This window comes from Propithecus coquereli, unplaced genomic scaffold (assembly GCF_000956105.1).
Source record: "Propithecus coquereli isolate 6110/MARCELLA unplaced genomic scaffold, Pcoq_1.0 Scaffold563, whole genome shotgun sequence".
In the NCBI taxonomy this organism is placed as follows: domain Eukaryota; kingdom Metazoa; phylum Chordata; class Mammalia; order Primates; family Indriidae; genus Propithecus; species Propithecus coquereli.
In genome coordinates this window covers 479,765-507,443 of record NW_012151541.1, presented here as the reverse complement: position 1 = coordinate 507,443, position 27,679 = coordinate 479,765, and the positions used below count along the sequence as shown (strand labels likewise).

Sequence of the window (27,679 nt, the reverse complement as noted above, 5' to 3'; positions counted from 1 at the left end):
CCCTGCGATCCCAGGCTCATCCTCATGGAAGTCCCAAGGGCCAGGCACTCTGGAGGCAGCACGAGGACCCACTGGGCCCTCACAGGGCAGTCAGCGTCTCTGCGTGAAACATGCTCCCAAACATCTCCTGCAGGGGCCACAGGAAAGAAGCGGGAGGGGAAGGGAGAGCGTTAGACCTATTGGGGTCAGAGTGGCTGCAACCAAGAGGTGACTCTACGGGCCCCTGGACGGAAAGAAGTATCATGAGTGCATCAGTGTGTGTGTGAACGAGTGTGTGTGTATGTGTGTGAGCGAGTGTATGTGTGTGAGCGAGTGTGTGTGAACAGGGGAAAGGCAGGGTCAGCCTAAGAAGTGAGCTGGTCCAGCAGCGACAGGAGCAGGTGCTGGATCTAATTGTAAGTTGCCCCTGGTGTGCTCTGTGACCTTCCACGTGTCCTTCCCCCACTTTTTTTTTCAGTTTCTTCATTAGGTTAAATGAAGGTTGAGACTATACAAGCCCTAAAGTTCATTTTCACTTTGATAAGCTATTTTGGTCCTATCCCAGTTTTCCGGAATGTGGTGGAGATTCCAAGAGGGCACAGAAGTCCTGCCAAATCTCCGTGGCTCCAGTTCTATTTTCTAATGTCTCCCACCTGCCATCGACGCTCTGAGAGATACGTTCAGAGGACCATGGCACTCAAACCCAAAAAGAATGGGAAGAGACACAAAGAGAGATGTTATTTCCAATAGACCCAAAGCCAGATTTCTCTAAAACTAGTCATCTAGCTTCTCTTCGTCCAGGGCATTGCAGTGGTGCTGATTTCCACGGGCCCGTGGGGATAGTATCCCCCTCATATCTGCATAGCTTTTAGTTTGTCAGGCCTATCCACATGCAGTAATAATTCATCTGCCCCCCATAATTCATCTGATTCTATCAGAATATGTTTCTTAAGGGCAGGGTCTTTGCTTGCTTGCTGCTGTGTGCCCCTCCTGGAACTATGTCGGGCAAGCAGTGGGCACGCCATAAATACCTGTCGAATTAATGAAAGAACAAATGACTCCTCTACTGATCTTGTGAGGTGGATGAGACAGGGATTACCCATATTTCCCTTATTTCACCGATGATAAAAGGTGGGGCCCAGGGGTGTCGTGTGGCTTGCCCAAGATCACATGGTTGATGCACTGGAGAGTTAAGAATAGACATTCGTTCTCTGGGACTGGGTCCAGTGACGTTCCCTTCCCCCAAGATGCCTCTCAGGGAATGAGAAGAATTAAGATCTGTTATTAAAGGAAAGATGAGGATGGAACTTTGTTGCCTTCAAGGTGATTGCTCTGGCCAGGAGGCGAGAGAGCCCAGTGCACACCTTGCATCTGAGAGGACCTCCTTCCCTCTCCCCCTCCCCCTCCCCCTTGCAGCCCCATCCCTCCGCTCACCTGCTCTAAGTCCCAGTAGCTGCGGCTGTCCTCCTCTGAATCATACAGGGAGAGCTCAGGATCCCCTGGAGCCTGGAGGGGGAAAGCCAGTGCAGAATGAGCTCCAGTGACAGAGCAGCAAAGTCGGCGCATGGTGGCAGGAAGGACACGTGGCCGGCTCTGGGTCAGCACCACGGTTTTTAACACATAAGTCATTCTCTTGCCTCTCCTCTCACCTGCCTCACAAAATCTGGCCCCGCTGTGGTCTCCCCCTTACGCCAGACAGGTGTGTATCAGAGTCTGCCTTCCCCTGAGGTGCTTTAGAGGCAGGAGGGTTTACCTGGCCTACAAAGATGGGGCTAGCCACCTTTACCCCTCTGGGAGTGTTTCCTCATCTGTAAGTGTAGGACACTCAAACTCACTCTGCTGGCTTTGTCCCTCGCCCTGCTGTTGATAAGGGGTGTGTGTGTGTAATTTTTCTATGTATGCATATACTCTGCAATATGTAATTATATAAAATTTTTCTATAATATGAATTATTTATAAACATATAAATAACTTGTGTAAGTAAACTGTAATAACCGGACATTATTAGTGCAACAACATGGAGCACGCGTCCAGAATCTTCTCTCTCTGCCCTGTGGACAAGGTTTGGGATGCAGGAAGCCTGTCATTCCCCAGTTTCCTTAGCTCTCAGCGGGGAGGCGGGAGCCAAGGCCCTGTGTGTTCCTGGGCAGTCTTTCAGCACTTAGGACAGATGGCTTCACCTTCATCCGTCTCTTAAGGCAAAGAGCGAATCGTTGTTCTGGGGCCAGAAAAGACTTTCTTACGACTCACAGAGGGCAGGGGAGGTTTTTTTTTTTTTTTTTTTTTTACCAAGGGCTGGGGTACAAATAGAGTCTTGGGAAGCCAAGGACAGGAGCTGAGCTGGGAGGGGACCCTGGGACCCTGGGGGATGAGGGGTGCCTGGAGAGACCTGGGCAGGGACCCCAATGAGGTGGGCTTTTCTGACTCCTCAGCTTTCTGAAGTCCTAGACAGTGTTCTTTGTATCTCATTTGCATACCACTTACTGAGCTAGTAAATTAAATGTCAAGGAGCTGAGACAAAACTCTACCCCAGCCTCTTCATCCATCACCAGCCTGAAATCTCCAGGCTCTGCTAAATTAAAACAGGCAAGCTTACTCCCCTCCCCGCCCTCCCCCAAAGCCCTTTTTAGGAAGCGAGGAGGAGGAGGCTGGGGAGCAATGCCAGAATAGTGGGCATACCGTACTATGCTTTGGTTTGTGCACTCGGCAAATTAAAATTAAGAAAGGCATTTTACAATACACAAAGTGCTTTCAAGTGACATAAAAGAGATAATTATCATTTAATCCTAAAACAAAAAAAAATGCTGTGAGGTAGGTAATATTAATTGACGGTGCCCATTCTAGAGATAAGTAAACTGAGATTCAGAAACGTTAAATGGCAGAATCAGTGTTGGAACTCAAAGCTTCTCCTGTGTTCTTTCTAATGTCCCTTGGTCCTGCTATTTCAGTGACCTGGGGCCTAGGATTCCCCAGGTGCAGGGCCCTTACCCTTTGGAAGGTGCGTCCCGTGGCCACTTCTCCGGCATTTGCCTGGGCAAAGAGAACAGCGTCGTGGATGCTGGGAAAGACGTGGCTGCACTCTAGACTCCCATCCTCAAAGACACCTCCATGGCTAATGTCATTGTACACCTGGGCTGGAAGGAGGAAAGATCAACCTTCAGAGAGATCCCGATTGGAGCTGGGGGGGGGGGAGGAGGGTGAGAGCAGGGCGGGCGGGGAAGAAGAGAGAAGCCCGAGCTGCATCGGGGCCTGGCATTGCATTGCAGTATCAGCTCAGGACGGCAGGGGGCAACTCGAGCTCGAGCATGCCGAACTTCAGCCCAGGGCAGAAGGAAGCAGTTTGACAGGGACTCAGTTCTCTGTGGCGATTGGAGAGGGAAAGGCTAAACCGTCCGTGAGGCGGCTGCTGCCAGGTCTGTCCCCTGAGGGGCCATCTTCCTCTTGTTTACACAGATCTTTTCTGCAGTTTCCAGTATGTGGCAGAGCCTTTACTCTTAACCGAATCCTAGAGATGGCTTCCTGAGGGAGTGTCCAGTGAGGGTGGGAGGAATCCACTCCTTCTAGCTCAGGAGGTAGAAGGAGGCAAACCATCACAGCAGGCCGTTGTCAGGGCAGAGTCTCTCCCTGAGCGGGGTCTCTGCAGAGCTAGGGCCGTGCAGCCTTGCCGGAAGGGATCTGACCCTCCGCAGGAGGCTGGCACGTGTGCTGTGCCCATCGCATTCTCCTGCGTGTCTGTGCGCACCTGCTGCCTTTCCACGCCCTTGCACTTCGCTTATGTGCTAACGACGGGAATGCCCATCGCTCTGTGGCCACGACCTCGAGGCTGTGTACATGCACTCTTTGGAGATTACATGCTTGTAAAACTGCGTATCTGTGTGTTCCCTGGGCAGTAAGGACATGTGTGTGTTCTATGCCTCCTATAGAAGATTCATGTACTAGCCGGGCGCAGTGGCTCACGCCTGTAATCCCAGCACTCTGGGAGGCTGAGACGGGTGGGTTGTTTGAGCTCAGGAGTTCGAGACCAGCCTGAGCAAGAGCGAGACCCCATCTCTACTAAAAAAAAAAATAGAAAGAAATTAATCAGACAACTAAAAATACATAGAAAAAATCAGCCGGGCATGGTGGCGCATGCCTGTAGTCCCAGCTACTCGGGAGGCTGAGGCAGGAGGATCGCTTGAGCCCAGGAGTTTGAGGTTGCCGAGAGCTAGGCTAACGCCACGGCACTCACTCTAGCCAGGGCAACAAAGTGAGACTCTGTCTCAAAAAAAAAAAGATTCATGTACCGTCTGAGTTGGAGAGGATCCCCAATTCATCTAGTCAACCCCCTCATTTTACATAGGTAGAAATGGGTCCCCTGGACAGACAAAGTGACTTGCCGAGGATACATGGCAAATGAGAGTCCTAGCTGTCCTTTCCCAACTCCCCGACCCTCCCCACCACTGTTATCAAGACCCCTCAGATCTTTATACAATCCGGCCAGACTCCCTGGACTTGCGTCTGAAGCCGCTGTGAGCAGGCAGTAGTTCGGGAGGGTGTTTGGGTCCCCTCACTTCCCCGCCTTCACTATTCAGACCCAGCAGCCTGTTCCCAACCCCCCTTGCCAGGCTTTCGGTCCCTAAATGTCCTCCTCTCTTACCGTGGATGTTCACCAAGAAGACCTTCACACCGATCTTGCCATAGGTGGAGCTCAGCTGGAAGTGTTGGGGTGGAGAGACAAAAGGGAAGGAATGTTCTGAGTGGGTCTTAAAAGCGATTCGCAAAACGTACTTGAGAGGGGAAGCCAAACAAGTCAGCAACCCTGAGAGCCCTGCGGCCGAAGATAAAAATAGCAGCAAAGCGCACCACTTCTCTCTGGAGTGGCGGCTGAGGGCTTCTCTAAAAAGCAGGGCGGAAATGGGGCTTTGCCAACGTGGTGGGCACTTAAAGTCAGCGTGGCCCCTTCTTAGGAGGCCAGATCTTTTCTTTCAGTAGCTTAGATTCCTAGTCTCCACCTCTTTCCTGACTTTGTGGCTTCAGACAGAAGCTGCAGGGGAGGGCCGAGGCTCAGAGAGTCTAGGGCTTCAGCCAAGCCTGGTCTGGACTCCAGATCCAGGCTAGGGAAGCAGGCTGAGGTTCCAGGTGGGGCACAGGGTCCTCTGTGCACCCCGCTGATGGTGATGTCAGCCCATATGCTCTCTGTGCCCCTCTGTTTCCCTGGTTTGCCTCTGTCTGAGGCGGTTCTGAGGTTTGCTGACTCCCTGCCATCAGAGGTGGCCGCTGAAAAGTTATCAGATGGATACTTTCATTCGGAGTGTCCAGTGGGCTGCCTGTTTGGCCTGGGGGTGTGGGCACTGATGTTCTTTCTTCTCTCCTAGGTTGGCCAGTGAGTGCAGTAAGGGGTAGCAGGCCAGGAACCAAGGGCCAAGCCGGACCCTTGTCAGAGGACCCTGGGTGGGTTCCTGGTGGCCTGAGAGGGAACTTGGGATGGCCCCTGCTGGAGGGGGCATGGATCAGCAGGGCCTGAAGCTCCGGTAGCCCTCCTCAGCAACTCACTGTCGTGGGCCGCCTGGGCCTGCTCTGCAGAGAGCACCCTGTCTCGGTCAGGTCTGGGGAAAGGAGGGTCCTTCGGAGCCTTTAGCCTCCACGGCGCGCTTCTTCCCTAGGCTGGCTGAAATGAGGGCCCCGAGGAAAGGGATTGTAAGAGAGGGGGGAGCGGAGATGCAGGTGCAGAGAGCCTCACCTTGGCCAGGGCTTTGATGCCCATTAAGTCCACAAAGCTGACTCCACTCATGTCGAGAATGAGGGTGTGGAAGGTGACGAAGGGTGGGACACTGGCCAGCGTGTCACTGGGTTCACCAGGGGTCTCAGCAGAGGCTGGTGGCTCGCACTGGGCAGCTGAGGAGGTGTCGGGGCTTAAGGAGATGTAGGACACGCTGGCGCCGTTAGCGGGCGTCTGGTTGTTGTTGGGGTCCGTCGGGGAGGTGTTCTCAAAGTCCTGCTGGAGCTCCTGCAGGGAGACGGTCTGGAGGGGTGGGGTGGGTGGCGCAGAGTCAGGGACCCCCGAACCGCGCCAGACTGCTAGGCTGAAGCAGGGCAAGGAGGGTGCAGGTGGAGGCGAGTGACTCAGCGCGGTGGTGGTGAATGCAGGCTCTCAAACCCCCCCAGGAGAGGCCTCTCCCAAAGCCCCTTCCTTGGCAGGGCCTGCAAACTTAGTCTCCTGCCACCCAAAGTCAGAGGACCCTTCTGAGAGGGGCCCTGAAGCCACAGCCCTCTCTGCTCTGGGAGGAAGCCCTTCTGGAGACAGCTGAGCTCCTTCTTCCGTTTTTCTATGCCCGCCTGACTCCCCCCAAACTCCCACCCCCAGCCCAGCCTTGCCAGCTCTAGATTGGCTGGGCACCCCGGAAAAGCCTCCGCTGCTCCCCGTCGGGGGGCTGTTTCTAAATGCACGGGCCACGTCCCATCTTAGCCAGAAAACGGGAGGGGCCGGGAGAGTTCAGCGGTCCCCCGGGAGCCGGTAGCCACCACCCCAGGAGAGGGAGGCCCAGTGGCCACCGGGCAGTGCTCACAGACACTTCCTGTCTTTGCCTCGCAGGGTGGGGGTCCCAGGAATACCACAGGGGAACAGGGCATGAGGGCCGTTCCTAGCCTCAGTTCACCTTGGTTTTCATGAATAGAGACTTCCTCTGTTGGCTGGGCATCGTTCTCCTCTTCTCCTGCTTCTTGAGGTATTTTTGCTTGGCTAGCAATACTTTCTGGGGGTCCGTGCCTGTCTGTGGGGAGACAGCCAACAGCAGCCTCTGTGGGGGGGCTTCTCTTGGCCACTCTCTGTCCGGCCCCTCTGGTCACCAAGGACTGAGCCTTACCTTGGCAATGATCTTTTGCCTGAAGATCTCCGAGTTGGCAAAGTAGAGAGGGGAGCAGTAAGTGACAATCTTTATCCCTTGAATTTCCTGGACCTGTGACAGGGAGACTGAGCTCAGGTTGCAGAAATGTTTTTATTGGCTTTTTAAGGAAACCGCTTCTCTTTGAGATGGGGCAGGGCAAGAGAGGGATGTCATGAGCTTGGATTACCCACCCTATTGTAGGTCTTGGGATTCACATAAATGTCAGTGTCTGTGACCTGGGCCAGAGCGTAGCCGTTTCGACTGGATGAAGGAGGAGAAGAAAAACATGAGAGAATGCTAATAGCACGTGGGCCTGGAAGGACACTGGAGGTGAGGGTGGGGGCTGGGGCAAAGCCAGGCTAGGATGGGGTCCTGTCCTCATCCCAGGCTTGCTGTGTCTGCCTTTTTGCCCTGGTGGCTGGTGGCAAGTCCTTGACACAGCTCCCAGACCGGGGCTCAGGGGATAGAAGCAGTGGGGACACACAGACTGACAAGTCTGAGTGGTCCCAAGGTCACCACGTCCTTGTTCTGAGTTCTCAAAAAGAGAAGACAAGGTTCTCCCAACATTCAGCATCCTCCCTGCCCTGGCCAGGACCCCCTCCCTCTGGTACCCCGGCCTGTGCTACTTAATATTTTTATATAAAGAACACAGCATCTATCCTCCGACCTGCTATTCTCCTGGGGTGGGGTCCCATATGGTTTGGGGTTCTGGCAGTGCCTTTGGAAGGACACTGAGTCTCACCTTCCTGCTCTTCCCCTACTTTCTGTCTCCCCAGCCCTCCAAGACCATGCTGGCCTCCTCTGGGGTTTTGAGGTTATGGAAGTCAAACAGCCCAGCCTACAGTCCTGGCTGGGTCGGGCTCTCCTTGGGCCTGGCAACACCTCCAGTGCTTGGGAGGGAGGAGGCTGTTACTCACAACTGGGTCTGGAAGACCACAACCAGGACGGAGAAGGCGACACCCACTGCCACACCATACGGCAGGCTCAGGAAGAAGGAGGAGAGGAAGCTCACCACCCACACGCACTGTGAAAAAAGACATGTCAAAAGCTGGCCTGGGGAGAAAACTGCCTCTTTCGGGAAGTCTTCCTGGATTAGCTACGGCTATTCTCTGCTAGCACAACCTCAGACCCATCCTTCCCTTTTTATTGCATTTTGGTTCAAAGTTTGGTTCTTTAATAGCAATGTGAACCTTAGTTTCCTAATCTAAAAAGAGAGAATAATAATACCTACTTTATGAAAGGATTAAAGAGTTAAGGAATGTAAGGTCCTAGCCTCGTGATGGACACTCAGAGGGTGACCACTAACTGTGAGTTCCCCTTCTCTGTCTAACAGCAAGCTCCACGTTCCTGTCCAGAGCCTGCCGCCTGGGCCTGGGGCCTGGCTGTGTGGGTGGGCGGCAGGGCTGGGTGAAGTCTTGATTGTGGCCTCCTATGGAGCTTTAGGACTCGCAGATTCCTCTAAAGGAAAGAACTCTGCCTGGATTCCTGCAGAGGATCGTCGGGAAAACCAAATGGAAACACAAAGCACTAGTGAACACAGGGGACTATTGCCAAGACAGGGAGTGTTGGGGTGTGGTGGAAGCAGATCCCTGGGCTGGGCATTGTGACATCGTTTTTCTCCCTATCCTCATCTCTCCCTCACTGGGGGACCCCAGGTGGACCCCTCACCTCTCTGCTTTCAGGATTTCCTTCCCTGCACCATGTGGGTGAGCCTCCCTCGCCCGGCAGACAGTTCAGCCCGGAGGTTTGGAGCCCAAGACTTGGAGCTCCAGTCCAGACACTGCCACTTCCTACCTCTGTGGCCTTTGGCGATTTGCCTAACCATTCTGAGCCTGGCTTTCGTCATCTTTGAGGGAGGTTAGCAAATCCCCTCTCAGAGGTCATGGTGGGGCTTAAACGAAGATAATGCAGCGTCGTCAGTCCACGGTCGCCTGTATTGCTGTTGTCCAGCGGAAGACGCGGTGTGGTGTGTGACTAATCACGACAATCAGTCATGTTTGCAGAATGTTTATGGCCACACGGTGCTTTCCCATTATGATTTCATTTAATCCTCAGAGCCCGCGCGTGACGCAGGGATGGCTACCACGCCGGTTCACGGATGAGGAAATAGGATCCCACAAAAGTCTAGTAACACGATCAAGACCCCGGTCCTCTGGCTTTAGCACAATTCAGACAACATGCAGCTTACTTGCATTATCTTATTTCTTCTTCAGAAAAAACACTAGGGGATAGGAAGTATATGACGCTCATTTCACAGATGAGGAAGCTGAGAGTCAGAGCGGTTAAGCGACTAGCTATTGGCCACAGCGCCAGTGAATGGCTGAGTTAGGATTTCAACAGAGGATATCTCACCCCAAAGTCTGGACTTTTAACCACTCAGCCATGTAGGGAGCAGCAGACCAGAGGGTTCACCGTTAGGACAGGGCTAACTGGCAGGGCCGTGGGGTTGGGAGAGGGGACAGGGGCGTGCTGGGGACCCAGAGGCTGCTCGAGACTCACACAGTCCAGCTTGCTCTTCCTCCACAGGTAGTAGGGGTCGGTGAGCTGCTTGAGGGAATTCTTGAGGTTGACAGCTATCAGGGCTCCCAGCACAGACTGGAGAAGCAGAACATCGCTGCGGGTCACCGGGGAGATCCCCTTCTTTTTGCCCTCCTACACATTCCTGACCCCGGAGCCCGGCAGGACAGAGCTGGAGTTCCAGATCCCTTCCCCTGGCAGAGCGCCCCAGTCTCTGCACTCGGTCTTAGGTTTAGAAAGTGCTGGCCTTAGAGCCATGGGGTCCATCCTGGCCCCGTCTTTGCCCTTCCTCTCTTCCCTCACCCCTAAATGGCTCATGCCCAGCACCCTCTTAGCTGGGCCATAGGAGCGCCTGGCACTCGCAGGTGCCTGGAAACACTGCCTGGGGATCAGACTCTGAGGCCAGAAGGCTGGAGTTTGAGACCAGCCCTGCACTGTGAGCCGGCTCACCATAGACAGATCACTTAGACTCTCAGCCTCAGTTTTCCTCACCTGTAAAATGGGGAGAATAAAACCTGCATTGTCTACCTCACAGGTTGTGATTGAGACTAAGTATGACAATGACGGCTTGTTACAGTCTGCAAAGTGCTGCACAGCTCTTAGGGACTGTGCTCACTGGAGTCTCTTGCGGTCCTCTGCTCTCTGGCTGGGCTCTTACCTTGGGGAGAGGGTACAGATAGGTTCCCAGGACCAGCATGGTGATCATCACCACCAGAGACACGCACAGGCTTGCCACCTGTCCAAGAAAGAGTTGGGGTTGGGGGGTAGGTATGACAATTTTGCTCCCGATTTATGTCCAGTAGATGCCTTTGGGGAATGGAGACTCAGCAGGAAAGAGGAAGGCTAGATAGCGCCGGCCTGGCTCGGGCTGCCTGGGCTTCTCTGGGGCGATTGTCCTGCGACCACCTCTACCTCACTCCCCTAGTGCAGGGCTCACCTGCGATTTCCCTCCAGCTCCATCCACAGCCAGAGTGACAGAGAGAGCACAGCAAATGACATGAATTTTAAAGAAGGAGCCAAAGAAGTTGCTGCAGCCCAGGGCGATCATCTCCTGTGGGGAGAGGGGCAGGATTAGAAGCCAGTGGGGGCAGGCAGGGACTGAGCACAGTCAGCCGTGCAAGCAGGATCTTGGGCCTAGGGCTTGAAAGTGACCCTGTCGCTAGAAGGTCATACGCTCCCAATCAAGAGGAGGTCAACCTCTTGGGTCAGAGACTCCCCACCCCCTGCTGGCAGGCAGCCTGCCTCACCGCAGCCCAAAGAGCCCCAAGATATCTCGTAGCCGGCCTCCGGCGGCCCATCCTACCCAGCCCTGCTGGCCATGGCCGGAGCTACCTGGTTCGAATCCACGTCATAGCCGTGCTTGTTGGCCAGGGTCCGGCCCATAGCCAGGTTGATGACATAGCCCACGATGGCCAGAGAGAAGGCTGTGCCAACCATGTCCTTCCACTGCGAAACCACAGGCGACACCGGAGTGGGGAACCTGCCGAGGAGCCAGAAAGGAGGCAGGGCCCAAGGGTGTGAGCGGCGGGGTGGGGGTGGGGGGAGCAGCTGTGTCCTTCACCAGCCTGCGGGGACCAGCCGGGCCCCCACGCTGTGCCAGGGTCTTTGTATAAGTTATCCCATCCAATCCGGATCCTCAGTATAACCCTGTAGGGTAGGTACCATCACTCCGACTTTACAAAAGAGGAAACCAAGGCTTAGAGAAGTCAGCTTGTCCAGAATCCACTCCTGGATTCTGGACTTTGTGCTCACAAGCCCCCAGACCCCCAGACCCCCAGTGCCTTGAGCCCTTCTCGCCCTCGCCTGCCCCTACTCGGCAGGACAAGTCTGCCCCTCTCCTCCCACGGCCTGGCATGGTGCCTGGCACACAGGGGCTGCTTAATGAATTTTGCTGATCCGAATAGCTCCCTTTCCGCATGGACGAAGAGCCAGGGCATTAGAGCAGGGCAGAGAGATGGCAAGGGGCAGATCAGAGAGGCTTCACCGGCATTGATCGAACGAGACTTAGAAGGGGAGCGTGGCAGTTAAGACTCGCTCTTCATAAAGCAGCCAGCATTGGCTGGCCGCAAGGCTCTACTCAGTGATAAGTGATACTAGCGATTCCCACGTGGTCAGCGCCATACTGTGTATGCTGCACTTTCCTAGAGTTTGTCTCTTCTGTCTCTGAGCCCAGGCCTTAGTCGGGACGGGGGCCGGGCTTCGTGGACTCACCCATGTTGGATCTCTCCCACGATCTGCATGTGGTACTTCTTGGGCAACTTGCAGCCCCCAGAGATAGCTGTTGCCACTACCACCTGCGAACCCCAGAGTGGAGAATGGGGATTAAGTTGGGGCCAGGGCAGGAATCTCTCCCAAGTCTGCCTTTTCTCTGGGGGCCCCAAATCCCACTGGCCTGCCTCCTTGAGGGGAGGAGTCTGAGGAGCAGGAAGAGAGGGAGAGCCACAGACAGGGGGATGGGATGGGTTCACGTCTGACTTCCGGTTCCACTGGCTGCCAGTGGAGGGGGTGGGGCGGGGGTGGGCTGGGGCTCCCCTGGCTCTGGCGGGAGCTGGACTCCTCTTCTCACAGCCTCTCCAGCCTGGCCGCCAACACCCAGCTCCGGACAAGGTCCTTACCACGATCATCTCCGTGGGGATGGGGAAGCGGATCTTGTGCATGTAGCGAGCGTTGAGCTCCTTCACCACCACCAGGACGACACCGCTGATGAGGGCGAAGATGAGCGAGGCGATGTTGGTGTGGGGGAGCTTTTTGCAAACGTCAATGAAGGTCTGGGGGAGAGAGCACCATGCTCACAGGCTCCCACCTCTTCTTCCCACATTACCCACCCTTGGGTGCCCGGCCCAGGGAAGGGTTGTCATCGGTGCTAATAGAGGCACACCAGAGCAGAATCCAGACCCCGGTCATGAACACTGTCTCGTCTTCCACCACCCTCTCCCATCGGGCACCCTGAGAGCTCATGCTCCAATGGGAATGCTTTTTTTTTCTCTAGAAGAGTTCGAGCTAAAGGAGGAGGGATAGAGATTAGACATAAGGAAGGACTTTCTAGGCAAAGAGGGGTTGAGGCAATGGAATGGGGAACTGATGGAGAGGGCACATCTCCTTTCCTGCACAGATTAACCACAGAGAACCTCAGCGAGCTCTCGAGGTCATGCATTTGACCTTCCTTCTCAAGGTGGGAACCCCCTTGGAATCCTCCCTAAACAGTCGGTCAGCCAGCCCCTGCTTGAGAATATCTCATAATGAGAAACTCAGAGCTTCTTGAAACAGTAAACCCTGCTAAGTGTCTGCCCGAGCCTGCCCCAGTTGCAGGAGTGCGTCCCCGGACTCACGAAGACGATGGCCCCCGGGCCTGTGTAGGAGGGGACGGTCAGTCCGAAGATGTACTTGAGCACCGAGATCAGGATCTGCAGGCCGGCAGCCGTCATGAAGCCCCGGATGAAGGACTCGGAGAGGTAGATGGCCACGAAGCCAAACTGCATGAAGCCCAGGCCTATCTGCGAGGAGAAAGCGGGTGTTGGGGGAAGGCCAAGATGGGTCAGCCATTCCTACAACCTGCCTGCCACAAACCCAGGCCTGGAGGCCCTTGCAGCCCAGGGATAGCAGTAGCTCTAGGGAAATGAGCCCGTGACCTTGTCCTGCCCTTCGCTGTGCCCTGTGTGCCTGCCATCAGACATTTAGTTCCTTTAGGGCACGGGCCTCTTTGTCATTTCACCTCTCTGGCTTTGTTTTCTTATCTGTAAAATAAACCTGGTCTTCTTCCAGTGTTTCCTCTTTCAATAAATGACACCATCATCAACCTGGTTGCCCACCTGAAAACTTGACAGTCATCCTCCCTTGCCTCCCACACCCAGCCTGTCACCAAGCTCTGTTAATGCTCCTGGCAAAATGTTCCTAAGTTCACTCCCACCTCCTTCTATGGGGCCACCTAGTCTAGTCCCCTGTTGCTCCTGCCTGGGCCTCTGCAGGGTCTCTCAACAGGTTCCCTGCCGTGCTTCCAATCCACCTCCCACCCATCGTCGCCACAGACCAAATGATCCTTATAAACTGCCAATCGGACCCAGAGCTGCTGCTTAGGGGACAGACCCCAGACTTCATTGTCTGGCCTCTGCCTACCTTTCCAGCCTCTTCTCTGGCCCTCTACCCTCCAGCCACACCGCACTCCTTGCTGTTCCCGGTCAGATCACACTCTCCTAGGCCTTCATGCTTTTGGGCACTGTTCCCTCTGCCTGGATCATCCTTCTGTACCTTGTTCATCTGGTTACTGGTTAACTCCTACTCATCCTTTAAGCCTGGTCAAGTGTCACCTCCTCTTTGAGGTCTTCCCTGACTCTCTGTTCTATGTTCCTACAGCTCTTCGTGCATAGTTCCCCTCTGCTGCTTATCTTATGACACGCAAATTTGTCTGTTGACATGGCCGCTTCCTCTGCTGTGCTGTGAGCAACTTATGAACTGGGCCTCTTTCTTACTTATCTTTGTATCCCGGGGCCTAGCCCAGCTCCTGGAGCAAAACATTAACTGAATGAATGAGTGAAAGGTGCTCTCTGGGACTGGTCTTGCTCTCGCATTCTGTCATGCTGTGCTTCCTTTCGTAAAACCTAGCAGACTCCTTTGCAATCCTCCGCAGAGGCTGAATTTATGTCGTGCAAGTGCTGCCGTGGCTTGGAGCAGAGGAGGCTGGGGCTGATGAGGGACGTCAGAGAAACTTAGCAGTCTGGAAGACTGTGCTCCCAGAGAGTGGAGTTTCTCCCGGGGGAGTGGAGAGAGGCTGTGAGCCTCAGGCAGTCTTTAGGCTCAGGACAGTTTTATCGGGGGCAGCTGTTGTTCCTGTGTGCGGTCCTGCTAGCTACAGGTGCGCGATACTCTGCGTTTTCAAGGTCCTCTTTAGCCCTGAGATGGGGACAAGGGAGGAGGTAGAGCCCTAAACCAGATTTAACATCAAAATGGGGGCTTTGGGGCAGGGGCAGGTGGTCTGATGCCCTCCTGGCAGGGTTGGGGGCCGTCTCCCTCACCTGGATGATGGCAGTCAGGCAGGCTAGCGTCGCTGACACTTGCAGCCTCTCTGCCTCCATGGCTGCCGTGTCCACATGGCTCTCGTTGGTGGCATTGTTGAAGACTTGGAATTTCGACTCTGGGGCCAGCTGCAGACAGATGTTACCCACCAGGATGCTGATAACGGCAAAGGTACCTGTGGTGTCCCATCCAGCCAGCAAAAATCAGAGGTTTGGACCACGCCCATGGAAACCAGAAAGGGGCCCAGAAATGCTCCCTGACCCCCCTGGGTGATGGATCCTCACACCTCCAAGGTCATCTCCAGCTGCTCACAACAACTGCTCACATCTAACCACAATCTATGCTTTTCAATGTGTTTCACCTCAGCTGTCGATATTATCTCATTGGACATGTGAGGAAATGAACTTAGAAATACATGCAGAGTCTGAACCAGAAACCAGCCCTTGTGACCAGGTCCTTTTTCTCTATGTCACTTAGCACCAGAAAAGTCCGAAAGTCCCTGCAGTGGCCTGCTGGAAGCAGCCTGGGAGTTAGACAGTGATTTCTCACATCTGTTTAGCCCTTTATAGCATATGGTGTATCTTGTTCTGCCAAATCTTCCTCTCATTCCAGGGAAGATGGAACAGGTAACTCTAACTGAGCTCACAGAGGCTCAGTGGTTTCTCCAAGGTCACCGAGGACCTGGGACTGACACTCACAGGGACCGTCCCCCTCCAGGACTGGCCAGCACCAACTCTAGGAGAATGTAGATGGAAAAGCACCCGAACCCTCTTCGCCATACATCCCGTCCTCCTGGCCCAGGTCATCCTGCCTGCCGAGAGGGCAGAGGCCTTACCTGGCACCATCTGGTGCACACCCCCCAGGAAGAAGTAGATCAGGAGGGGGAAGAAGGAGGAGTAGAGGCCATTGACTGCAGGAAGGTTGGCCAGCAGAGCAAATGCCATGCCTGCAGACGACAAAGACATTGAAAGCTCAAGAACACAGTCAGCTTATAGGGGTCACAGAGGGATGGTCTGGGGGTGGGGAGTGGAATGGGGGAGCAGCAGGCCAGGCCTGGCTGAGGGGACCCCCTCACCTTGTGGGACCTGGATGGATCCCCCGCTGAGTCCGCCAAGCAGGTCGGGGACAATGTAGTCTTTGATCTTGTACTTGGGGAGCCAGGAGAGCACAGGCAGCAGCCCGAACACCACGGTTTTGATCTTGGCTGAGGAACACCTGCAGGGAAGGAGGGCAGGTTTCCAGTCGGCCCTGCACGGCTTGGACACTCCAAGGTGGAGAGGGACTATAATATCCTGTTCCTTTCATTCATTCATTCACTCAAAATTCACTCAGATTCCAGATATGACACTGAGCACCCACGCTGTACTGGGTGCCTGGGGTACCAAGAAGAAAAGGCAGGAACTTTCTCTAGAGAGCTCGTCCACACACCTGGGCATTAGCCGCAGGTCTTCAGACTGCTGGCTGCTCACCTGAGAAGTCCACAGGACTTGGCTGACAGGTGTGCATCTTATGGTGGCTCAGCCTTCTAAGGCATCAGGTCCATGCCCCAGCTCAGGTGGCCCTTCTCCAGGAAAGGCTCCGCTGAGTTCCTGTCTGCCCGAGGCAGGCCCGGGCTATACTCGCCTGGGCTCCTGCAGCTCCGTGTGCTTCCTGTGTTATAATTACTTGCTTTTTGTTTGTCTCTCCCACTAGACAGCACACCCCACCGTGGCGAGAAGTCTACCTCTCTTCTTCATCTTTGTACACCTTGAGCATTACACAGCGGTGCTTAGGAAATATTATTTGAATAAATGAGTAAGTGAAAGGATGGGCTGGCGTTGAGACTCAGTCTGAGCGGGGGCTTCCTGCTGCCATTTTTCTTATAACTCCCCCCACCACCAAAGGCCCTATTGTTCCTGCAGGGTGCACCTCTGCTGACTCACCATCCTTTGTGTGTGATAACTCCAAAACCGGAGTTCTTTCCCTTGTTAATTCATCTGTAGGGGAGGGAAGAATGGGGGGGGCTGTTCGTTGGTCAACGCAGGGTGGGGAGAGTTGATCCCTTCCCTGTTTGTTGAACACCTTGAGGTCCTTTTATAGAAACTCAGGAGCGGTGGGAACAAGGGCCTACAAACTCAAGGGTGACAGCCAGTGGATTGATGACTGGAGGGGGTGGGGGGATTTGCTTTTCTTCTCCCAGTTGAGGGAACTCAAATACTCAGAGCCCATCTGGTGACTCACTGGCCTGCTCTGATTAGGCTTCCTTTTCTGCCCGGCACCGATTCCTGCTCTTTGCTGTTGCTCAACAATAGTTTCCCTGACACTGGGTCCCCTGGATGTCACCCAAGACTGAAACCAACACAGACAATGCTTTGTACCTTGGAAAGTCTGGGAAGATTTTCTTTCCCAATGAATACTCCATGCAACGGCATCCTCATCAACATCTGACTCCCCAGTCTCCTCTGGGGCTCGTGGTGCCTTTCCCATCCCTGGGATGGTGGAAGGCCAGGTGGACTGGTGGTAAATTGCTTAATGCATCTCTAAAGCCTCGTTCTAAGACAGGACCAGCCCTGTAGGAGTCTATCAGGTTTGTTTGTGGCCAAGGAGAGTGGACTCATGAGTGGAGAGCTGGCTAGGGAAAGAAAAGCAACTCATTGGAGGGCTAGTCCATGCCCAGCCTTACTTGCAAGTGTGCTGTATATTGGACAAAGCCATCTGAAGCCTGAAAGAAGAGCTGGGAGCAGAGACCAAGAGGGAAGTGGAGACAGACATCAGCTCTCTTGACATTTGCTCGTTCATTAAACAGATATTTATTGGAGCACCTTCTGTGTGCCAGGCACTGGTCGAGGCTCTCATGCTAGCATCACGGGAATTGTTAGTTCCCTACATCCCTTTGTAGTTTTGATCATCCTTATCATTTAGGACAGCAGCAGATCCCCTCATCCCTCCAGCACAGAAGCAACCCAAACTTAAACTCTTTGGGCACAAAGACCGACAGAGCCCCACCTGTCTGAGGAGCATAGTTGTGGGCACTGAGTACCCAAGGCCTTGACTGTAACTGGGCAGAGATGGAGCCTCCCAAGAGAAACAGGGTTGGGCTGGGGATTTTAGCAAAAACTCAAGTGGGTGATTCCCCCAGCCTGAACCAGTTCCACCTGCATCTCCACTTCAGCCATTGGCAGTGACCTCGATCCAGGTAACTGAATCAGCTGTTTCCCCAGGGGAGCGAGGAAGAGCGAGCCAGCCCACAGCCGGGCCTAAGCGAGGTCGCCCAGGAGTCTGGGAAGGGGGAGGGTGAAGCTCACAGCCTCAGGCTCCTGGGGTAGCCCCTTCCTTAGAGGCAAGGTGGCACCACCCACCAGCAGTTCCAGGGATCTGAGAGTGGAGAGAGCCTGGGAGCTGCTAGGACTACACCCTGGCAGGTCCCCTGCTGGAGAGCCCAGGAATTCAGGGCCTCCTTTGGGCATTCTCCGAACCAGGTGAAGAAAGGAACATCTGGGAGGGAAAGTGTGAAGGGCAAAGGGCTTGGGGTAATTGTGGCTTCAGGTTTTTTTTCTTTTGATAAGGAGGGAACAGGGCCTGGAGTAGGGCTGTAGCGTTCCCTACCCCTCCGTGTTGTGGCATGTCCCTGTACAGCACTCCTTAAAAAACCCAAAGAAGATTTGAGAGGACTGAGAATAGAGGAGACCCCACGCAGGGGTCAGGGATGCCCTACAATCCTTCTGAGACTGCGGACGATTCTGGCTCCCCGACCCCCTCCTCTCTGGGGGTCTCAGGGTTCAGAACCTCACTTCCCCAGGGCTTCCCTAAAGCCTGTCTTAGGGACACTGGTGCAGAAGCCCCGTTCTGGTGCAGGAAGGATTTGGTGGGGAGGAGAGGACAAGAGAGGAGGCTGGGCTCTGGGCCACATTACCTGAAGGCATTGCGAAGTTTCTCTCCCACCGGGTACGTCCGGTCCTTCTTCTCAAACTCATCGTCGAAGAGGGTGAGAGAGTACGCGGCTCTGTCTACCACGTAGCGGGGCCTGGGCTGGCTCATGTCTGGGGCATTTACAAGCTGTGGGAGAAGCAGAGCAGGGGAGGATGAGGGAGCATCCCTCCCCAGCGCCGGCCCGGGCCTTCTCTCTCTGGTCCTTGCGGCAGCAGAGTTTTATTCTCTTCCCCGCCCCCATCCAGCAAGGAGCCTCCCTTCCCTCTGTCCAGTCTTTCCACCAGACTCACTTCTTTTGGTGGCCTTCCTTCCCAGGCACCGATGATGCACACACTTGCCCTGGCTGTTTTGTTTGGCGCCCAGCACGTGGCTGGCACTCTACACCTGTGACATCACTGTCACCCCCGCTGAACACCAGGCAATGAGGAGGTGGGAGTACAAGGGCAGGAGTCACCGCTGGCTTCAGCACATGGGTCCTACTGTCCCCCGGCCCCTGGTGCCCCCACAAGCCAGTCCCCCTCCCCACATCATAGTTTCCCCTGGCAGAAAGGCTCCTACCATTCAGCCAATCAGCTTGGAGGAAACAGAGAAACCAGTCTGCCCGGAGGCAGGGGGATAGCCGTGGTGACCTCAGGAGGACCCTTCTTGAATAAGATGCCTAGAACTTCACCGACAGGTTTCCCGGGGAGACAATGGTGTGTTTGGGGAAATCAGGATGGTCCACCCGCCTGCTCGCTCTCCCACGGCTTCCTGTGCCTAACCTTTCCCCCACCCTTGTGTACCGGAGTTCCTCTCCTCCTCGCTCTTTGCGCAACCTTGCTGGCGTTCCAGGAGCTGAGTTGGGCAGAGCTAAGTGCCAGGGCCCCTGAGGCCCAGGGGAGTTCCCTGTGGGGACCTTTCCCCCTCCCTCCTCTAATGACAGGTCCCCCTCCTGTCCTGGGCCCCCCAGGGCTGGGAGAAGTTGCTTGAGGACCACAGAGGAGAAGGAAGGAGAAGAAAGAAATGGGGCAGGCTTAGAAGGAGGGTTTATTTCTGGGAGGTGGGGAGTGTGGAGTGGCTGTGGCCAGTTTGGCAAAAGATTTAGATGTGGTTGGAAATGAGCAACCTCACGGAGGCCAGAGATGCCCCCAGCTTCCTAAGGGAGAAACTGGTGAGTGGGGAAGTTACCAAAGGGGAGCAGCCTGGCTGATGCCCCTTGTAGAAGATAACACTAGGGCAAGATAGAGCGTTCACCCAGGGTCCAGAAACCTGGGTTCTAGTCCTGGCTTTAGTGGTAGGGGGGAACAGGTGACATTACTTCTCTGAACCTCAGATTCTTCGTCATTAAAATGGGGGTAACATACCCACCTCACAGAGTTGTTGTGAAGATCAGATGAGTTACTGGATAGGAAAGCGTTATGTAAAATGTAAAGAATGATGCAAACATGAGCTTCTGTTATTAATAAGATTGTGCTCAAGTTGGTGGAGCTTGGGCTGGTGCATGCCATTCATTCGGTCTCGGGACTCAAGGTCCCCTGGGACCCGGGTGCCTGGCAAAACCCCACAGATGATGCCGGATGGAAGGGAAGATGGGTGAAGGAACCCCCACAGCGCCTGTGCCCAGCCCCTTGTCTGGCACTTAGTTTAGTGAATCGATACATGGGATTTTGGAGGAGACATGGGCAGAAATGAGTAAGAAAAATGGCATGTGAGACATTTCAGTGGGAGAAATGAAAGACAGTGACATAAGGAAAACAGCAGAAATTTTAGAGCCAGAATGACCTGGGTTCAAAGATTCAGTTTCTTCATCTATAAATGGGATAATAACAGTCCCCGGCAGTTGCAATGAGGATTAGATGAGATTACGTGTGTGCAGTGGCTGGCCTTTCATGGACACCCAGTAAATGGTAACGGCGATGATTACTATTATTAAGATGGGAGGTGCTTTCTTCCTCATAGGAGAGACTATTCAGAGGCTTCCAGCCCTTCACCCTCCAGTGAGGCAGAGTAATCTTGCTTTTCATCCCCACCCGCTCAAGAGTCTGCAAGGGTCTACCTTTCCAGGTGGTTTGTCTGGTGCGCTCTTTGGGAGCAACAAGTGGAGATCATGTCCCATCCCCGCCATAGGAACCCAGACCTCCAGACCTCACTACAGAGAAAGACTCGTGGTTTGGGGAGCCCTATCCCAGGCCACTGAACAGACCACTTGCAAAGAAATAGCCAAAAGTTTCAAGGGGGGCTGAATCAGAAAAGGACAGACCTTTGGAAAGGGAGGTGATGGGACAACCTGCTTCCATGCCAGCCAGCAGGCGGCAATCCCTGAAGGATCTTCCCAGGCTACTTCCAAAGGCTGTAAATCCCAGCAGTGCATTTGTGGGAGGGGTGCTATTAGCACTGATCCCACTGAACCCACTATCCCAGCCTCCCTGCCCTCCCACCCCGATTTCCCTATTTCCTCCGTGGTCCCTTTCTCCCTGCCTCGTAGCACACTCCCGCACTTGTCCCCACCCTCTCCCTCCCTCTCAGCTTCCACGTTCAGCTGTTCATCAAATCCTGTGGCTACTTCCTTCCTTTCTTCCTTTCTCTTCTCCCCTGCCCATCTCCTCTGTGCCCCACCCACCCTGTCCCACACCCCCTGCTCGGAAACCTCCATCTTCCCCATTTCCAGGAGGATGAAGACCAAACTCCTTATTCTGGCATTTTTGCTTTTTATCCTCTGGCCTTGTTTTGGTGTATTCAGTAGATTTGTTGGCTGGGTCCCTCCACACCACCCAGGCTGGTCTGTTCCACACCCCGCAAACCAGCTTGGGTCTCTGTTCACATTCTCCTCCTTCCCTGAGATGCCCTGACTCATTTCTGCCTTTCTAGACCTGCCCATCCTTAAGACCTGTTTATGTTCCTCCTCCTCCCCTCTCCTCCCTCTCCCACTCCTCCTTCTCGTCTAGGAAGCCTTTCCTGACCACCCTGGCCCTGGGGGATCTTCTTCCTGTCTACCTATCCAGCTACACAGCACTGGCTTTGGCCATTCCGGCTGTCTCTCCCAGGGAAGGGTGGGAGGAAAGCGCCAGGGGTGGTGGAGATCCTTCCGACGGCAGCAGGTAGGTGACTCAGGGCTATTTCTGCCCCTCTGGACAGGCTTCCCGACAGATGGGCCCTGGATGCCAGGGGAGTCCCCTCTGACACAGGCTAACTGAGGGAAAAACTCCCTTGCCGTACTGGAATGTCGCGTCTGTCCTTTCCCGTGCTCTCTGCCCAAAGGGGAGAAGGCTCTGGGAGCTGTCACAATCCTGAGTTTGTACAAAGAGGAGAACCCAGCAGCCAGTTGGAATCAGGAAGTTTGTCTAGAAGGGGACTTGAGGACCACACTGTTCCAGTCCTCTCATTCTGCGGATGAGAAAACTGCATCTTGGAGAGAGGCGGGATGGGAACTGAGCCAGGCCTTTGAGGCCAGCTCGAGTGCTCCAGACCCCTCACAGACGATGCTGCTCCCTGCTCCCTGGGGGTTTTCCCTGAGTGGCCTCCAGAGTGCCCTACAGGACCGCCCTGGTGGCCTTGCCACCCCAGCTAACAGGACAGCACTTCTGGATTCTGTGTCTCCTCTCAAGGGCTCTGCTGTGGGGTCTGCCTCCCCTCCTGGCATCAGTTTTCCCAGGACAATGACAGGTGGAGTTGCAAATCCGAAGCCGCAAGAAGTCTGTAGCTCCTGGTGAGGAGGTGCTCTCGCCTACTTCCTAATTCCAAGAATAGGGGTTGAGGTGGGGTGGGGCTTGGGAGGGGAGGTTACTTCATCCCCAGCCAGTCCTTCAGGCCTTGGAGCGGTGGAGGAAAGGGGCATGGGAGAGGTGGAAAAGGGTGAGCCTGTTGCGGGGAGCGCCCTGTCTCTTGCAGACGGGCTTCCAGGGTCTCAGAGAGCTGAGGGGGGTCCCCAGAGAGGGAGCCTCACAGTGCTAGCTTAGGGGCAGGAAGAGGGAGTGAGAAAGGGAGCCGGGTATAGGGAACATGACAATTCGATCCCCCTTTAAACAAACACAGCCCTGCCAAGTGATGTCAGCATCACTGGAAAAAATGTCAAGTGTCCCATTGCCATAGGTGTGTATCAACGAGCCCTGCCCCCGTCAAACGGTGTCAGCCCCTCCACTGCCTCCCATCCCCCCACCAGCTCAGGGATAAATAGCGGTGCCATGTGACAATATTGAGGAACAAAAGGGTAACCCTGCTCCTCCCCCACTGTGGGGGAAAGGAGGGGCAGTGCCCAAGGGCTGGAGGGACTTGAGGGGGTGCCGTGGGGCTTCAAGGAGTAGAGGGAGGAGGGAGCAGAGGGTGGGAGGTGTGGTGCATGGACCACTCCCAAGTCCTAGCAGGGGAGTGGGGCAAATCTGTGGGTGGGCAGGAGATCCAGGGGTCCTGCAGAGCAAAGGAGCTGGGGGAGGCGGAGCAAAGGGCAGATGGACGCTGTGGGGGCGGGCACAGGCTGGAGCAGAAGCCCCTGGGTTTCTCTGGGATCCCCCCTGCAAAGAGCGCGTGCAAAAGAAAGCCCATGGGTGCCTTTTCCCAGTCACCTTTCTGACCGGGTCTGTGACCCTGTCAGATACCGTGGGCAGAGACGGGCTTGGGCACAGTGCCCGAGTGAACGGCTTGGACTGCAGGCGATAAACTGACCATCATCATAGCTGCTGTTCCTCCAGAGCATTCCCTTCCCTGCTCTGCCGCTCCCGGCAGGTCCCTCTGCCTTTCTTGGCTTTCTTTTTTCTGTCTGTCGCTATATCCCCGGCCCCATGCCCTTACCCCGCCAAATCTTCCCAGGACTGGCGAGAGGAAAAGCAGAAAACCTCTTCAGAAGAGGGCGGAGCACCTGGGGCGCAGGAAGGAGGGGAGCCTGTCTGTGGGGTTTTGGCCAGGTCTGGAGGTGATCCTGTCATTGTGGCCCAGACCGACTTCCTCCCTCAGCCCTGCCCAGGTTGTGCATGGGTGTGTTGGGGGGGGTTTGACGCACATGTGCCAGGCACGAGAGCAGCCCCGGCTTGGCCAACCCACCCTGGCGTCCTTATCACTGCTCCCTGCCCAGCTGGTGGCTGTTCTGGGCAAAGGAAAGGTCACTCCGAGGTTCCCCTCTGCTCTAGCTGCCTCCCCGTCTCGTCGAGGGTGGGAGCAAGGACAGCCCTGAGTGGCCAGGGTTGGGGTGTGAGCTGCAGGAGGGCTGGGGTCTCAGCTGGAGACCGTGTCCCTGGCAGGAGGAGGGAGGATGTAGAGGTCTATGCACCCCCAAGGCATTTTTAAACATTTCTCTTCTTTCTACTGTCCCTGTGTCGCTGGGCAAATCTCCCACCCCTCCTCACCCCAGCCTAATGTCCTCGTTGGTAACGTGAGGAGAGGATGAGCGGTCGCTAAGGTGTCTTCCCACTGTCTGGCTGTTCAGGGACTTATCCCGAGGAGGGAGAGAGTCACTCCTACTGCCCCCATATCCCCACTCTTAGCTCCCTGTCCCTGTCCCTGTCCCTGCTGGGGAGGGGTGGACAGTGCTGGGCTGAGGAAATAAGCTCCAGCGAAAGGGATCGAGGCCTGACTTTAGGAAGCACTTTCAAGGTCGTGGGATCCCTGGAACGGACACTCGAGGTTAGACTCCTGGGAGTCTGCAGGGAGACCGGCTACTACCACTGGCGAGCAGGGGCCCGGACAAGGAGACAGTGAAGGGCCCCGCTGCTCTGCTGCAAGGAGCCATGGTCCAAGGCCAGAGAGGCACCAGGTGGAGGCCAGCTCCCCCTGAGGAGGTGGCCCTGCGGCCTCCATTGAACAAGTAGTGACTCCTTCAGCCCCCAGAGCTTGGCCAGTGTCGAGCGGGTCCCCCCTGCCCTCAGCGAGCTCACTGCTGACCAGGCTCTGGCTGTTTAGTCCAGTTCAACGCGCACTAACTAAATACTGAGCATGTGCCAGTCTCCAGAAGACTCTAGACATGAAGAGATAAAGAAGAGTCCATTTCTGCCCCTAGGACTCCATGCAAATGAGCCTCAGAGCAGGCGGCCAGGCTCTGGGAATGCCGGCATGGCCCCCTGGTGGGGAGGTGCTCCTGGAGTGCTGGTCTCTGTGTCCCCCAGGCAGGGTCTTCCAGGTTCTGCTGGGGGAGGGCGGGGGATTCCGGGGCTCCAGGAGAGGGGGGTCTATGTGAGGGAAGCCATTCGGGGAGAGCCCTCGGTCTGCCCACTTTGGGGGGGCTATGTCACTCCAAGGGACATGCCCTTAAAGCTGGAATTCCTCCTGGTGCTCAGACCCAGTGGGGCCAAGTGTGAGTGTGGGGTTGATGCCGGTGTGATAAAAAGATTTTCTTGGCCTAGGCTGGGAACCCTCTGGGCCGATTCTAGGGAATGGGGGCCTTGCCCGAGGCCAGCTTGGGAGCCCTCGGAGCGGCGGGATGAGGGGTTCAGAGCCTGGGAGCTGGGAAGCTGGCTCCTCATGCACTGTCCTGGCCTGCACCCTTCTGTGTTGCAGCACCCACCTGGCAGTCGGGTCCCCTGGGTCCTGCACCTGCCGCCCGCCTGCCTGCCTGATGGAGCTGGTCCCTCGCTCACTCTCGCACGCCTCGATTTCCTCTCCTTCCACCTGTTCCAACCCGCAGGATTAGTGGGGACGAACGGGATTCCATGCAGTCCCTGCCGAGCGCCCTGAGCTGCTGGAGAAGCGAGTGAGCGAAGGAGGGCGTCTAGGGGGGCAGAAGGGTGGGGACAGGCACACAGAGTGGGCCAGCGAGCCAAGCACCGCGAGCTTTTGCTGCCAAGACTTAAAGGAAAGCGGAGAGGTGCAGCCAGCAGCTTCGAAGGCTGACGCCCCGAGGGAAGTCCACCATTCTCCTCTCCCTGGAAGGCCTTGCAAAGGAGGTGGCTGTTTTGCCTCTGTTTTGGGGTCTGGCAGGCCTCCTCCACCACAGCCTCTGTCCCCTGCGCTCTCTCAGCCAAGCTTGGCCCTGCAGCCGAGGTCCTTGCATGGAAGCGAGGCCCTGTGGGCTCCCAGAAGGGAGAGGCTGGGGGCTGCTCGCAGACCCGAGGGCCTGCGTATCCTTCCCGTTCGTGCTCAGGCTGGAAAACGGCCTGCCCCTGTGGCGAGTCGGAGCCTGTCATCCTGCCTCCCGGTGCCCCTGGTGCCGCCCTCTGCCAGGCTGACCCCGCGTGGCAGGGTGGGGCTTACCGGTGGGAGAGCAGAGCCGGGCAGGGCTGCAGGTGCGTCCGGGGAGCGGGCGGCTGAAAGGTGTTCCTGAGGTGTGCGAAAGGGCTCTGCTCAAATAATCCAGGGAGGCGTTTATAAATAACTTTACCTCAGGGCCACGGGGTGAGCCCCGGCTTCTGATTGGCCCGGAGGGGAAGTGGTTTTGAACACTACACCATAGCTAAGCCCGAGGAGATAGGAAAAGGAGATAAGGGGGAAAAGGTCCCAAATGAACAGCCCTTTTTTGTTTTACCTGGGGAGCAGGGCTGTTTGATGGGAGCTTGGCACTTCCTAAATCCACCCCGAAGACAATAGGTCACATTCAGCGGGGCTGCTGCCACACAGGCTGCCCCACGGCGGCCAGCCGAGCAGGGGGACAAGGCAGACGCTTCTCCGCGCCTGCTGTCCTGCTGCTTATGGGGCTGGGGGTCAAGCCAAGTAGCCTCCTGGACAATGGGAGCCATTGAGGCCACCCGAGGGGTGGGGTCCTGGGGCTGCTAGCTTTGAAGATTGGAGATCTGGGGGTGGGGGACTGTGGACCTTTGAACACCCCTGGGGAAGGGGACAAGCCAAGTGTGGGAGGCCCCAAGAGCCTGCCCTTGGGGGAATTGGGGTTGTGGTGGAGACTTGGTTCCCAGTTCTGTCCCCAGCCTTAAGTCGCTTGTGAGCTCTGTGCCTTGGTCTATCCAGCAGTACAATGGGGAGAGTATTCTTGGCCCTCCTAACTTCCCAGGTGGTGTGCAAAGTTCTAGAACATGGTGGTTTAGGACCCAGTAAAGGAGCTCAAGAGACTGGACCTACAGCAATTGTATGAAAGGTGACCTGAAGGCTAGCAAATCTCCGATTCACAGGCCTCTGCCACTCCAGGAATTAATGTCGGGCTGGGTCATGGCACTGCTCAGGCTGTGTCCTGCCTTCTGGGGCAGAGCTGCCTGTCCATGCCCACTGAGCACTGTGGAAGAACCTCGGAAACCAGCTCTGGACGAGGGGTGGGGGGCAGGGTGGGGGAGTTTCTTGACATGTGTCCTGGGAGGGAGAGTCCGTACCTGACGCCAGATGATGCCCTTTCTTTCTTTGAGACATCTGGGGCTGCACTGTTCCAGTCCTGAATTATCCTCCCATCTCCCCCAAAGAAACCAGAGGCTCCGAAGTGGGCTCGAATCAGTACAGGGGGCTTTAGTAAGGCACCCCTGGAAGTTGAGGCGATCATCTCCCTGGGAAGGTGAAATGAGCTAGCTTCGGTACATAATAGGGACTCGATAAATATTTGTTAAATGAATGAAAGAATGAATTGTCTGCAAGCCCAACCCAAGGGATAGTTCGTAGCCGCATTGCTCGTGGGGACTAGGGGAACACCCGAGGTCACTTGGAGTTGTCAGGGTGTAGCCAGACAACCGGCTGAAGAAAGGCAGAAAGCGAGCATGCTCTGCCACCGGACGAGGGAAGGATGTGTGTGGACACTGCCTCTGGGAGCCCTTCTCCAGCCCTTGCATGGACTCAGCTGCCACGTTGCCCGTTTGTTCTCGTGGCTTCCTCTGCTTTGCCATTGTACGCTGATCACGATGAACGGTAATTATGCATTCAGTTGTCAGTTTTTCTCCAAAGACTGTAAATTCCATGGGGAGGTCAGGTGGGCAGTGCCTGTCTTTGTATCCCTAGCACCTAGCCCAGTGCCTGCCACTCAGTAGAAGCTCAGTATAGATTTGTGGAATGGATGAACGATTGTACGATAGTCTTTAATCAAAACAGAGCCAGAGAGCAAGGGTTTGTTCCTGTATCTCCAGCGTTGTCCAGTGTCGTCGGTAGCCTGACCTGTCCTAAACTTTGCCAGGAAATTCCTAGAAAGCAGATGAGTCATCAGGCTCTTCCTACAGCCAGGCGACAGCAGCCATCAAGATCAAACAACTAAGTCCCCTTGCTGAGACTCCATGCCCACCAGAGAATCTTCTGGTTGTACATCCTCAGGGCAGAGAATGCACCGACCAGCTGACTGGAGCATCCAGGGCTGCCAGCACGGACACTTCTTTTAAATGACCCACAGACATACTGGGCTACCAATTGGTCTAGTGTGAGTTTTATTAATGTGAGTTCCCCTGAGTCTGACCTGCTTTCCATAGTAACACTTGGATTTCACACAGGTTGTCTAGTTTAATTCTCATACTGACCATGCCATGCAGGCATGGTACTCTTATTTTTTGGGCAAGTAAACTGAGGTTGACTGAAGTGAA

The 27,679-nt window shown here is 55.4% G+C and overlaps 1 protein-coding gene across 1 annotated transcript; it reads right to left on the bottom strand.

Moving 5' to 3' along the window:
• On the bottom strand, window positions 1-25,515 carry SLC26A9 (solute carrier family 26 (anion exchanger), member 9). The gene is made up of 21 exons (XM_012657852.1): window positions 25,434-25,515; window positions 18,262-18,404; window positions 15,445-15,584; window positions 15,205-15,315; window positions 14,369-14,544; window positions 12,689-12,853; window positions 11,975-12,127; window positions 11,571-11,653; window positions 10,692-10,839; window positions 10,297-10,410; window positions 10,018-10,095; window positions 9,342-9,437; window positions 7,760-7,866; window positions 7,034-7,103; window positions 6,822-6,914; window positions 6,615-6,728; window positions 5,699-5,980; window positions 4,616-4,670; window positions 2,968-3,113; window positions 1,414-1,485; window positions 1-127 (listed from the first exon to the last, which is right to left on the bottom strand). Exons 2-21 carry the CDS (start codon window positions 18,384-18,386, stop codon window positions 80-82), a joined length of 2,376 nt encoding a protein of 791 aa, XP_012513306.1. The 5' UTR covers window positions 18,387-18,404; window positions 25,434-25,515; the 3' UTR covers window positions 1-79.
• Between the last annotated feature and the right edge of the window lie 2,164 nt (window positions 25,516-27,679).